Source organism: Chanodichthys erythropterus, chromosome 11 (genome assembly GCF_024489055.1).
Source record: "Chanodichthys erythropterus isolate Z2021 chromosome 11, ASM2448905v1, whole genome shotgun sequence".
Lineage (NCBI taxonomy): Eukaryota > Metazoa > Chordata > Actinopteri > Cypriniformes > Xenocyprididae > Chanodichthys > Chanodichthys erythropterus.
This window is the reverse complement of record NC_090231.1, coordinates 54,168,101-54,180,551: the sequence shown is the minus strand read 5'-3', so window position 1 is coordinate 54,180,551 and position 12,451 is coordinate 54,168,101. Positions and strand designations below refer to the sequence as shown.

General features: G+C 38.2%; 1 protein-coding gene across 1 annotated transcript in view; it reads left to right on the top strand.

The window, feature by feature from the left end:
• The window catches only part of cpne7 (copine VII), a 78,472-nt gene that overhangs the window by 27,187 nt on the left and 38,834 nt on the right, over positions 1-12,451 (top strand). The window contains exons 4-6 of the mRNA XM_067401409.1: positions 5,074-5,148; positions 12,052-12,135; positions 12,228-12,317. Of these exons, the coding sequence (XP_067257510.1) occupies positions 5,074-5,148; positions 12,052-12,135; positions 12,228-12,317 (249 nt within the window). The remainder of the gene's footprint in view (positions 1-5,073; positions 5,149-12,051; positions 12,136-12,227; positions 12,318-12,451) is intronic.

Below are 12,451 nucleotides of genomic sequence, written 5' to 3'. Positions count from 1 at the left end.
TCTAACCTGTGTAAGGACTTTTAATATAACTCTGTGTAGTTTGGGTTGCAGTGCCGGCGGTTTGACCTCCAATTTAAATTATGCTGTTTGCTGAGCTCATATCATAACACAGTTAAACCTTATTGTTCTGGTAGACGGGCCCTGGATATTCTTACAATATCTGCTAACATGGTGTAAAATATCAATTTCACTATGTGAAAATAGTATTTCAATTACAATATCACAGCTAGTTCAACTCGATTCAAACAAGGCACACATGCAAAAAACAAAAACCCAAAAAAAAACATACAAAATTGATACCCCAAGCTATTTTTGCATCTTTCTGTTGCAGACAGAAAAGGTTCATTCGTAAGACAAAACGTAATACCACATCCCAATCATAGGTTTTGATTCTCTGCTTTCTCATCAGTTTTAACTCAGTTTCTCCTGACCACACTGCAGACTAATGGCCTTTTCATGTTGAAACACCTACAGCAATGACTGTTTTTGCTGGACCTCCTCATTAGGTTACACTCTGGTTGTAGATTTCTTTTTTTTTAATGCTGACGAAATCACATTTTGATCTGAGATGAGACAAAATGGGATGATTTCAGCATTTCACCCCTCTTTTCTTATCAAAGAAACTGATAGAGGTCAAAGACAACTCCATAAATGGCTTCCATAAAGCTGCAGTCCGTAACTTTTTTTGGTTAAAAATGATCCGAAATCAATTTTCATAATCAGCCAGTGTTCAAAACTATCTCCTTACCTTAGCCCGATTCACAACGGTAAGCTTTTAATAATGTTTTCTAATTCGGGTGGTATTGGTGGGTTTCCGTGGGAAATTCGAGCATTCATCTTTGTGTCATTACGTCAAGTCTGTTTACATAAAGAAGGAGTCCCAGCTAGTAGGCTATATGGCATGTGGAGGATTCTGCTAGTAACGGATCATAGCCTTTTCTCACAGCAGCTGCAATAACTAAACTTATCATTTTGATGGTGGATTGTAATCCACAAAGGTCAAAATGACAATCATTAGTGACAACTGGAGATTCACTCGTAGTCAAAAAACAAAAGACTTCAGACTGCGGAGTGGCTACAGAAAATGAATTCTACATGTAACGCTAATACACACTAAATACACATAGACACTCAATCCTGAAGTTGTTAACATTAACAATTTGAGAACAAAGTATTACAATAATAATAATTTGCACGGTTTGACGTGATCTGAGCTAAGTGATCTTTAGATTTAATCACCATTGGCAGTGCGATTTATTGCTTTTTATTTCTCATTTAGATTCAAACATTAGATTCATCTGCGCTGAGGAGCATGAGGAGCCCACGTAAATATAATTCCACAAATAACTGCAATTGCAGGTTTCAAACAGAGATGGCGACAAAGAGGCAAAACTTACAGACTGGAGCTTTAATCAGTGTTATTCCCATTAAATTACGTAGTAAAATATTTCCAGAAAAAGCAAGTTTAGAACATTTAAACTCAAGACTTTTGAATAAGTGCCTACAGCTTCTCTTCATTTTATACTGTACTTGAGTTTTTAGAGTTTTTAGATGTATAGATAGAAAGATATGGGCTGGGTGGACAGACAGATGGATTGGCTGTACAAAAGGATGGACAGAAAGAAGGATAGATGGGATGGGTGGGTGGATGAATGAATGGATAAATGGATCAGCTGGGCTGGGCAGATGGATGGGAAGAGCAGCTGGTTGAATTGACAGAGGGATTTATAGATGGGATGGGTCGATGGATGTATGGATTGGCCGGGCTACGTGGGCAGACAGACGGATGGATGGAGGGGCAGACAGATAGAAGGAAGGGATAGGAGCCTGCTTTCAAACACTCCCACTTTTCAAAACGCTGAAGGATTGGTGGTGTGGGTTAAGTGCGTATTATACACTGCTCAAAAGAATAAAGGAACATTTGAAAACACATCAGATCTCAATGGGGAAAAATATCATGCTGGATATCTATACTGATATGGACTGGGTAATGTGTTAGGAACAAAAGGATGCCTCGTCATTTGATGGAAATGAAAATGATCAAACTACAGAGGACTGAATTCAAAGACACCCCGAAAATGGGGGCCATTCAATGGTACCAGTTCCTTCATCCTCAAGGAACTGCCTGCATACTCTCGCCACATGAGGCCGGGCATTTTCGTGCACCAGGAGGAACCCAGGACCCACTGCACTAGCTTAGGGTCTGACAATGGGTCCAAGGATTTCATCCCGATACCTAATGGCAGTCAGGGTGCCATTGTCTAGCCTGTAGTGGTCTGAGCGTCACTCCATGGATATGCCTCCCCAGACCATCACTGACCACCACCAAACCTGTCATGCTGAACGATGTTACAGGCAGCAAAACGTTCTCCACATCTGTGGAGCACAGGGCCCACTAGAGGACATCAGGCCCTCAGGCCACCCTCATGAAGTCTGTTTCTGATTGTTTGGTCAGAGACATTCACACCAGTGGCCTGTTCCTCCTTGCACAAAGGAGCAGATACCGGTCCTGCTGATGGGTTAACGACCTTCTACGGCCCTGTCCAGCTCTCTTAGAGTAACTGCCTGTCTCCTGGAATCTCCTCCATGCTCTTGAGACTGTGCTGGGAGCCATCCTAGAGGAGTTGGACTGCCTGTGCAACCTATGTAGAGTCCAGGTATCGCCTCATGCTACCAGCAGTTGACACTGACCCTAGCCAAATGCAAAACTAGTGAAAACTAACAGTCACAAAAGATGAAAAAGGAAAAAATGTCAGTGGCCTCCACCTGTAAAACATTCTTGTTTTGGGGGTTGTCTCATTGTTGCCCATCTAGTTCACCGAGACTGTCCTCCAAAAAAAAAAACGACCTAGAGGTCGTTTTTCAAGCACCTTATTTCGACCTGTATTTACGTTTTGAAGTCATGTGCCCTCTAGTGGGCATAAAAATAATGACAGTGTCATGTTACGTCTGTCGTCATGAAATGACGTATACCATTTACACCATTTCTCTCCATTTAGCAAAACTAATTTTTTTATTAACGACTACATCCCACCTCCACCCCTAAACCTACCCTTAGTGATTTATAGTGCATACACCATAGACTGTAAAAAAAGATGGACGACGCGACGCCGCTTCCTTCCTTTGTATTGAATTGAAGCCAAAATGGGCCGATGAATGGGTGCTGACATGTTACGCATTACGTCAAAAAAAAAAAAAAATTTGCAGCCTGGGCATGTGCAGAAGGAATCGTCAGTGGAGCCGGAGCCGGAGTCGCGATATCAAACTTCCGCCCAGACGACTGCATCATCATTCATGTATTTTAAATAGACTATAAAAAATTATACACAATTTAAAATTCTACCTATAAAATAATAGGCTATTCTGTTTCTAGAGCAATAATACTTTTGAAACAGCAAATTCAGTAGACTCAATGTAATATGCCAGCAACAACTCTAAATCGTCAGAAACGGTCCTGCCATTTTAAATCAAGTTCAACTAACGTTACAGGAGATCGATTGCTGTAATTAGAGTAAGATATCATTAGTTTTTTCCTGCTAATTATTATTTTATACCCATAAAAATAATAAGTAACTGCCAGATAACGATCACCTGCTTTTTCCCGACATGGTTAACATTAGGTGTGTTATCTTAACTAATAACATTTATTAATTAGCTTATAACGCCCACATTTAATATTACAGAAAAAAAGTTCAGTGATCCGTTAGATCCTGTAGGTCGGTTAGTACAGTTTACTGCTGAACAACTCATTTTGTTGGTGTTAATGACAAAGAAATCGAAAATTAACAGTTAGTTAATACATCTTCAATCTCCCCTCGAAGCTCCGACAGTCCTCAGACAAGCTGTCAATCAACTGCGAATCATGACGACACACCCCGTTTTTATAGCATCAAATTGCTAGCTAAAATCTAAATCATCACAAAAACGAACAATTGAATATATATCAGTGTGATAACAACTACCTTAAATGACCAAAACCATCTTTCAGAAAGTTTTATTTGAAGCAGAATTTATTTTTAAGTTTTCACTGAAGTCTCATTCGACTGCATTGAGAGGGTGCGGTTTATGACCTGTACTGCATCCAGCCTCCAGGGGGTGATCAAAGAGCCCGCAGCTTCACTTTTCAGGACGTATGAGACACATACACACTTTATGAGCACATGTGTTCCCTGGGATCGAACCCACGATCGCATGATCACATGATTGCATATTGTTATTGCAATGCTCTGCCAATTGAGCTACATGAAACATGAAATATGACGCAGATAAAAGGGAATAATGCATTAAAATGAAAGTGTACTGTTGTCGAAATGGGCGCAATTTTAGCAAACGCTCCTATGGGTCGTATTTCATGAATTCAAATGAAAGTGTCCTATTGTCGATAGGGGCGCCACTTTAGTAAACGCTCTTATGGGTCGTATTTCAGGGAAGTGACAAACGACCTATATGGTCGTATTGGTTGGAGAACATGTTAATTTCATTAACACCAAAGCAGCTGAAACTGATTAACAACCCCCTCTGCTACTTAACTAACCAGATCAATATCACAGGAGTTTAACTGACTTGATGCTATTCTTTGATTAAAAAGCGTTCCTTTATTTTTTTTGAGCAGTGTATGTAGGCGAAAAGTGCTTATCACGCCACAAAGTGCGTAACATATGCACGTGAAAACTGTGTACCAAATGCACGTAAAAAGTCATTTCTACGTATAAATAGCATGGCAAATACAAACATAAATTTGTACTGTTGACGCAGATCTCACACAGTTGAGTTCGGCAGAATGTCCTGTCATCATTCACCAATCGCTAAGTGTGATGTGTAGTGGACTTAGTCAGCCGTAAGGTTTATGCTCCAGTCAATGGAAACATCGTCTTTGAGTGTGTTGAGTTCAGTCTTAGAATGTTTCAGCTAGTGGTTAAGTGTGTCCAGGGTTATAGATAGATAGAATTCAATGCCAATGGTTCTGAAATAAAATGTTTAAAAAGCACATATGGATGTGGAGTCTGCATATAGAGTACAAACAATAACAGTATGTTGGCTTTGTCTCAGCTAATCCCTTTCTTATTTCCCAAGATTCACGCTGAAGAGATTTCTGGGAACAATGGTTACGTGGAGCTTTCCTTCTGTGCCAAGAAGTTGGATGATAAGGTAAGGAGTGCTGCTTTTCTTTTTCCATCAAAAAATAGGTTTTCAAGCATAAACAACTTTACAGTCGGTGTGCTTTAGTGACAGGAAATGATATTCTTTGTTTGTAAAGCAGTGATTTTTGACCCTTTGAAACCAATAATCGCAGCTGCCAAAGAACCTTTCAACTCACTTTTAATGTTTTGGGTTCTCCATTTCAACCCTGTTAAGAGCCATTAGAGCTATTATGTCTTCATAAAACCCCACTCTCTTTTTTGGCTCTTGCATAATGTTTGAAACACTATTCATTCAGCTGAGGTTTCCTAATGAGAATGGAAGATCTCTGAATAGCGAGGACTATCGGAGCTGAAGCGCTGTGGGAGCGTAGGGTGGCTGGCTGACTCTCAGTGTGCAAACAGCCTCTCCCACACAGCGCGGCCCACGGCGCAGCTCTCTCCGTGCCCTGTAGTTCTGCAGGTGTCTGCACTTCCCGCTGCGCTGCCGCACAGTACACAAACGCCTCTGCATCCCTCGTCCTACTCTCAGTACTCATCTCATCTGGTTCTCCTACTCTTTCCTCTTGTTTCTCCCTCCCTCTTCCTCTTTCGTATGCTGCTGTTCTCTTCCGCTTAGCCTGGGGCGACATTTGTGCTCAGCGGTTATCTTCAAAACACAGCTTTTTTGTTCATTCCTCAACCCTTTGTAAATCTGGCTTTCATGAATTGATACATCTCGAGTAATGAAGGGAAACAGAAAATCGATAGCCATGACTTGTTCACTCAAGCTTCACATCCCCTCAACTCCACATTAGGTGGTGAAATCAATATATTGTCTATTCATCTTTTTACAGTGAGGCTGAAATGCTAGTTGGCATCTGTGCCATGACAGAAAGCACAGGCTGTGATTCTGATTGGAGACGCTCATACAGTAAGCCAAAGCACCTACGCAAACCATTGGCTGACTGTAATTTTGCCAACTAGGACGTGTTCCTGGATCAACATCTTTTGCTGGTGCTGGAACAACATTCCTCTTCCCATTAAATCAGATGGAAATGATTGGTTGATCTGAATGGAAAGACCTAAACCATAACAATTCTTCTTTCCCTGTTCGTAAAATCTGTTTTAGTTGATAGGAATGTTTTTGATAAGCATGTAGCTAATCTAGGAATGTTGGAGCTGCAAAGAGGTGTTATACTCCCAGAAAAAATGGGCCTCTTTGGTCAAAAATCATCGAAAAATTTTACGTTTTGAAATTGTTTTTTTTTTTTTTTTTTTTTTGCTTCATCGGATGGGATGACACTTGGTGACTTCCACATTAGCGATGTGAACACATAAAAAAACATTGACATGATTCGGATATGTTAAAGGGTTGAAAAAAAGTCACACTTGGCTCCTTTGTGGTCAAAAATGACCGACATGGAAAAATGGGAAATACGAAGAGTGCAAAATAGACACATCCACCCACCCCACACATATATATGAACTAGCGCGACTATAACACAGAGTACGGTGACACACACACACTATTATACACAAAAATGAACTGGTGTGGGTGTAACAATATGATAAAATTTAGCCAAAAGACTCAAACAGGAGATTAAAATCAAATCAGACCCAGATTGATGAAGCTGTGACATAACTATTACCTTTTTGTTACATTTTCTATTGAATTTTGATGTTATGTTTAACAAAATGTCATCCTCTGTGTTTGACTGTAGTAAAATGAATGCAAAAACTGACACTTCAAATCAACATTTCAAACAAATTAATGTCAAATTAATAATGTCTAAGTATAAATCAAAACCCACAACTTAATAAAAATAAGTATTTATGTATAAAAAAACACTACAGAAGTATTTTATATAGAAAATATAGAACTTTATAGGAATTTAGTGGTTATATTATGGCATACATTAGGTTTTTCTTTTTTACTCCCACCACACTCCCACCTTCAAAAATTGGATTACCTTGTCTCTATTTTAACATGGAATACTACTTTAATTGAAAAATGATATATATATATATATATATATATATATATATATATATATATATATATATATATATATATATAATAATAATTATATATATATAATAATAATTATATATAATTATAATATATATATATATATATATAAGTATTATATATACATATTATATAATATAAATAAATAGTATTAATTTTAAAGTGGAGTAATAGCTAGTAAAAATTGTATAAATATTGCATAAAATCCCTTCAAAATTCTAAATAATAATCAGAAAAATATTATTGAACAAAAATATATTACATTGGTTTTCCTGGAAAAAAAGTTACATTTAAAAGCTTCAATCACTTTTTACCATGAAGGACCCAAGACTGACCCCTAAACGAAGAGGACCAGAGGGTTAAGTACAACAGCTTCTGGGGCAGTACCCTCAAAAAGACATTTTGCTCCTTATTTACCCCTAAAAGATTTATAGTAGGCTACTTTAAGGGTGCATATTCCTACTCTAAAGTACTAAAATGCACCTTTTAGGGATATAAAGTACAAAGCTGTCCTTCAAAGGGTACTGCTCTATGTAACTCTGCATGTCATACTAACAAAAAACTATGCTTCTAACCACAGGTTGAGAGCTTTAGGTTTCAGGAAACACGGCACTGTTGAACTATGTTAGTAACAACGGAGCTTGTGACCATAGTTGGCTAATGATGCTTTCAGGATATGCACCCCTGGTAAAGTCTGCATCTTTACACAAACTGAAGCAGCTCAGTCAGCATGGTTCTTATTTTCTGTCTGCTGTGCTCACAAAACAACAATCTATGCACGTGATCAATTGTTTCCTGCAATTGTGAATCTGTGTAAATACATTTATTACACCTCTGGGTAAGGCACAGTAAATCTGCAGCTTCTAGCAGTGTGAAAACAGCTCTATACAAATTTACCCTTACATAGAGGGGTTGTCCCGTGCCTGTAGATAATCCCCCATCTCTCAAACTTAAAAATGCACATGTGCTTTGGCTAAGTATGGTTTAACTAATTCAGCATGTCATCTCAAGTTTGTTAAAGGGATCATTCACCCAAAAATGAAATTTATTCACCCTCAAGTTGTTCCAAAACTGTATTTCTTTCTTCTGTTGAAGATATTTTGAAGAATGTTGGTAACCAGACAGTTGGCGGTAGCCACTGACTTCCATTGTATTTTTTTCCTACTATAGAAGTCAATGGGTATTCAACTCTCTGGTTACTGACATTCTTCAGAATATCTTCTTTTGTGTTCAGCAGAAGAAAGAAACTTTGATTTGAGGGGAAGTAAAAGATGACAACATTTAAATTTTGGGGGGAACTATCCCTTTAAGGCAGGGTTTCTCATGGTAAAATACACATGCTGATGCAGTAAATCATGTTTATAATATGGAGCCTCATTCTTTGCACATTGCATATGCATGAAAGCAGAGGCTACTCGGTCACATCACTAATTTATTTCCGTCCTCGCGATGAGCCTGTCCGCCTGCCCGTCAGAACATTAACCAGGCTAATTCTGAAAGGCTAATGGTGGCAAATTCCATAAGGCAATACAATTGAATTCTCACTTTCATTTCAAGCAATCTCTGAAATGAAACCATTTTAATGCTCTTTTTCAGGGAGGGCAGATTTTATTGTCCCCTCTCTTGTAATTGCTGTTTATATTGCAGCTTGCGTTTACACATTTTTGCCCTCAGGACTGTTAATTATTGCTCAATGGATTACATGTACTTGTTAGGAATTACAATCATTAATATGGGCGTTCTGAATGTTTGCATCGTTTACATTTGCTGTATTATGTGAGCTGATTAGTGTTTCTTCTTCGCACTCATCCTCGAAACCAAGAGTTGGCTCCATCCTGGCCCGGATATGATAGCGGGAGGATGGATGGAGTCTAATAAACGGCTAGGCAGAATAATGGCTGTGCTGCTATCTTTGGACAAGATCTGTCTGTTCAAATAACTTTGGCATTCTCTGAATACAGACTGATATGATTTAAACGAAATGGAAACATTAGCAAATGAAGCTATATTGGACTTCATGACAGCTTCTGCACGTGACGCTTCTGTGAATGCCATTTCTCTTTATGAAGATGGCTCTAATGCGTTTTGAATCGAAAAGTCGCTCTAGGTTATGTGACATTTATCAAAGACTCTTCACTTGGAAATTTCTCTGTGAATTTTAATGCTTCATTTGGTGCTGTACCTTCACATGGGGTTCTTTGTAGATATTAGCACATATTTTGTCTTTTTCAGGGGACATTGATAGCTCTATTTTTCATCATATCATAAAAGTCAAGCACGGAATTAACCTTTAATCTGTGCATTTAGCCATCTGCTAAAGGAAAATGCCATTAAAGATCTTGTCTTGTTGGAGTCTGGCGGCCTTAAATGTCTTCCAGGAATAATGAACAGCCGGGAATCATCATCGGTCCATAGGGAACTTCGCAAATGCAATGACAGATTTCAGAGGTGCGATGCATGTGATGAATGCGAACAACAGACAAATCACTTGTCTAAATCAGTCTTCACTCAAACCACTGGCATGTTACCTTGACAACCAGATAGTGGGGGCACCTCCTCTTTCAGCGTCCCTGTGGAGATGTCGCACACTAATGCAGCGAGAAATGGGGATATTAAATGGCTCGTTCTTTGCTCTACCCATTTCTCTCTCTCTTCCTTTATCTCTCTGTGCCTCATTCTCTCTCTCACATCTGCACACACTTAGGAACAAAGTCCTATGTGGCTTCTCCGGAGAGCTGCAATTCAGAAACCTTATGTTGAATGATTGTTTCAGACAATATTGTTGATTTGATTTGCCACAGCTATGAGCACAATCGGCAGCAACACATGGGTGTGCACTCTGGAAAATAACCGTGAACTATGCATTTTCCCTTGACCAATTATTCCACCCGAAAGTGTATTGCACATCTGTATGTTCCCGTTACTTATCTTTACTTAAAGACTCCATGAACTTCGTTTTGTTGCCTTCATCCAAATCAATATGGAAATGTTGTGGGCAAAAAAATCTATTTTAAATAGTGTAGCGATGTAATGTATGAAGCGTATGAAGAAAGAAGGCACTTTTAAACCAAGCAGCTTTCTGTTTGTCACTGTGGTGAATTTGTGTGATCAACGTCAACCTCTAGTGAAATCTGTTTGGAGAAATTGTGTGGATTTCTGTTGAAATGACTGGATTTTGCCTATGGAAATTTGCAGAACAATGGTAAATGTTACCGTTCCTAGTCGATTTTAAAGTCTTTAGGGGAAATGGACCAGAACTACTAATAGCTAACCTTGTTCACAGGATCTTTCATGGCCATGCAATAGCATAGGTGTCAAGTTGTTAGCATGGTTAGAACAGTTAACCCTTCCTGGTAGGTGCCACAACTAAGTCAATGGGGCAAAAAGCATAATTTTACTTTGGCAGCCATTCAAAAGCAGTTATGTGTTAAAAATAATAATTGTTTACAAGAAACATTTAAAGGGTTAGTTCACCCAAAAATGACAATTCTGTCATCATTTACTCACCCTCATGTCATTCTACACCTGTAAGACTTTCCTTCGGAAAATAAATGAAGATATTTTTAATGAAATCTGAGAGATTTCTGTCCCTCCATAGACCGCTACACAACTGACATTTTGAGACTTCAAAAAGTTAATAAACAGATTGTAAAACTAATCCATAAGAATTGAGCTGCTTAGTCCAAATTTTCTGAAGAGACTTGATCACTTTATGTGATGAACAGATTGAATTTCGGCTTTTATTCACATATAAACATTGATCAGCGAACAAAAGCTCAATCTAACCTCTTGCCGAAGCTCAAACATGCTGCGTAGAACGAACCTCAATGGTTATTGCACATCAAGCAAACATGCTTGAGCTTCTGTTTATCATAACTGACGTGTGCGTTGATGAATAAAAGCCTAAATTAAATCTGTTCAACATGTAAAGTGATCAAATCTCTTCAGAAAATTTGGGCTAAACCGTTCAATTCATATGGATATGGAGTTCATGTGGATCTCTTTATTAACTTTTTGAAGCGTCAAAGTGTCAGTTGTGTAGCTGTTTATGGAGGTACAAAAATCTCTCAGATTTCATTAAAAATATCTTCATTTGTGTTCCAAAGATGAACTAAAGTCTTAAGGGTTTGGAACGACATGAGGGTGAGTAAATGATGACAGAATTTTCATTTTTGGATGAACTATCCCTTTAAATTATAGATATTTCGTGATATTATCAGAAGAAATTTGATACCAGTGACTGTTTTTAGAGTAACTAACATTCAGATGATTCAGAATAGATCCGGTTCCAGGAATTTTAGATCTTCTTGATAGCAATTAGCAAATGGCAATAGAGTGGTGCAGGGATGACGTCAAAACCCGGAAGTCTAATTCATCCCCCGTTCTCTCTAGATTTTCCTATGGGGTTTTATAATGGGTTTTTTCAATTTATGAGTAAAATAAAGCCTGTGGTAAACATAACTTAATGATACGTTGATGTTTTGTTCTACAATATAAACTGCACACACCTATACATTAATTTTGGAGCAGTTATGTTTATTTTTGAAAATGTATGTTTTTAATAAGTAACTAGATTAGAAAGTTTGGGGTGTGAGTGTGTGCAGTTTACATTGTAGAACAAAACATGTTTACCACATGCTTTATTTTACTCATAAATTGAACCCCATTATAAAAATCTCAAGGGAACCAGTGGCGAATTAGTCGTATCCCTGCACCACTCGATTGGCTGTGTTATAAAGTACAAGTCCTTTTTTTTTGTCCTCATCCAACTATATTAATAAAATACATTAATTCAGAAAAGATTGCATTCTTAAATTCATGGGGTCTTTAAGAAAATATCCATTGCATGATGTTCTCCTTTGAATGCTTAGACTGTATTAAAATGATCTTGTGACTGTATAGGATCTCTTCAGCAAGTCAGATCCATTCTTGGAGATTTACCGGATCAATGATGATGGAACAGAACAGCTTGTACACAGAACTGAAGTAAGTATTTGTCATCCCATGGGATAACAGTCTTTCTTGTGCTGTTCATTATTCTTCTCCAGTTTATACAGTGATATTGATTTTATCTGCAGGTGATTAAAAACAACCTGAACCCTGTGTGGGAACCCTTTAAGGTGTCACTCATTTCTCTGTGCAGCTGTGATGACGAACGGAAGTTAAAGGTGAATATTGATGGCATCGGTCTCTCCAGAATGGACATTCTATCACCCATGTTGTTTCAAACCTGTATGACTTACTTTCTTCTGTACAACACAGAAAATATGCAGTTTTGCAGAATGTCCAAGATGCTCTTTTC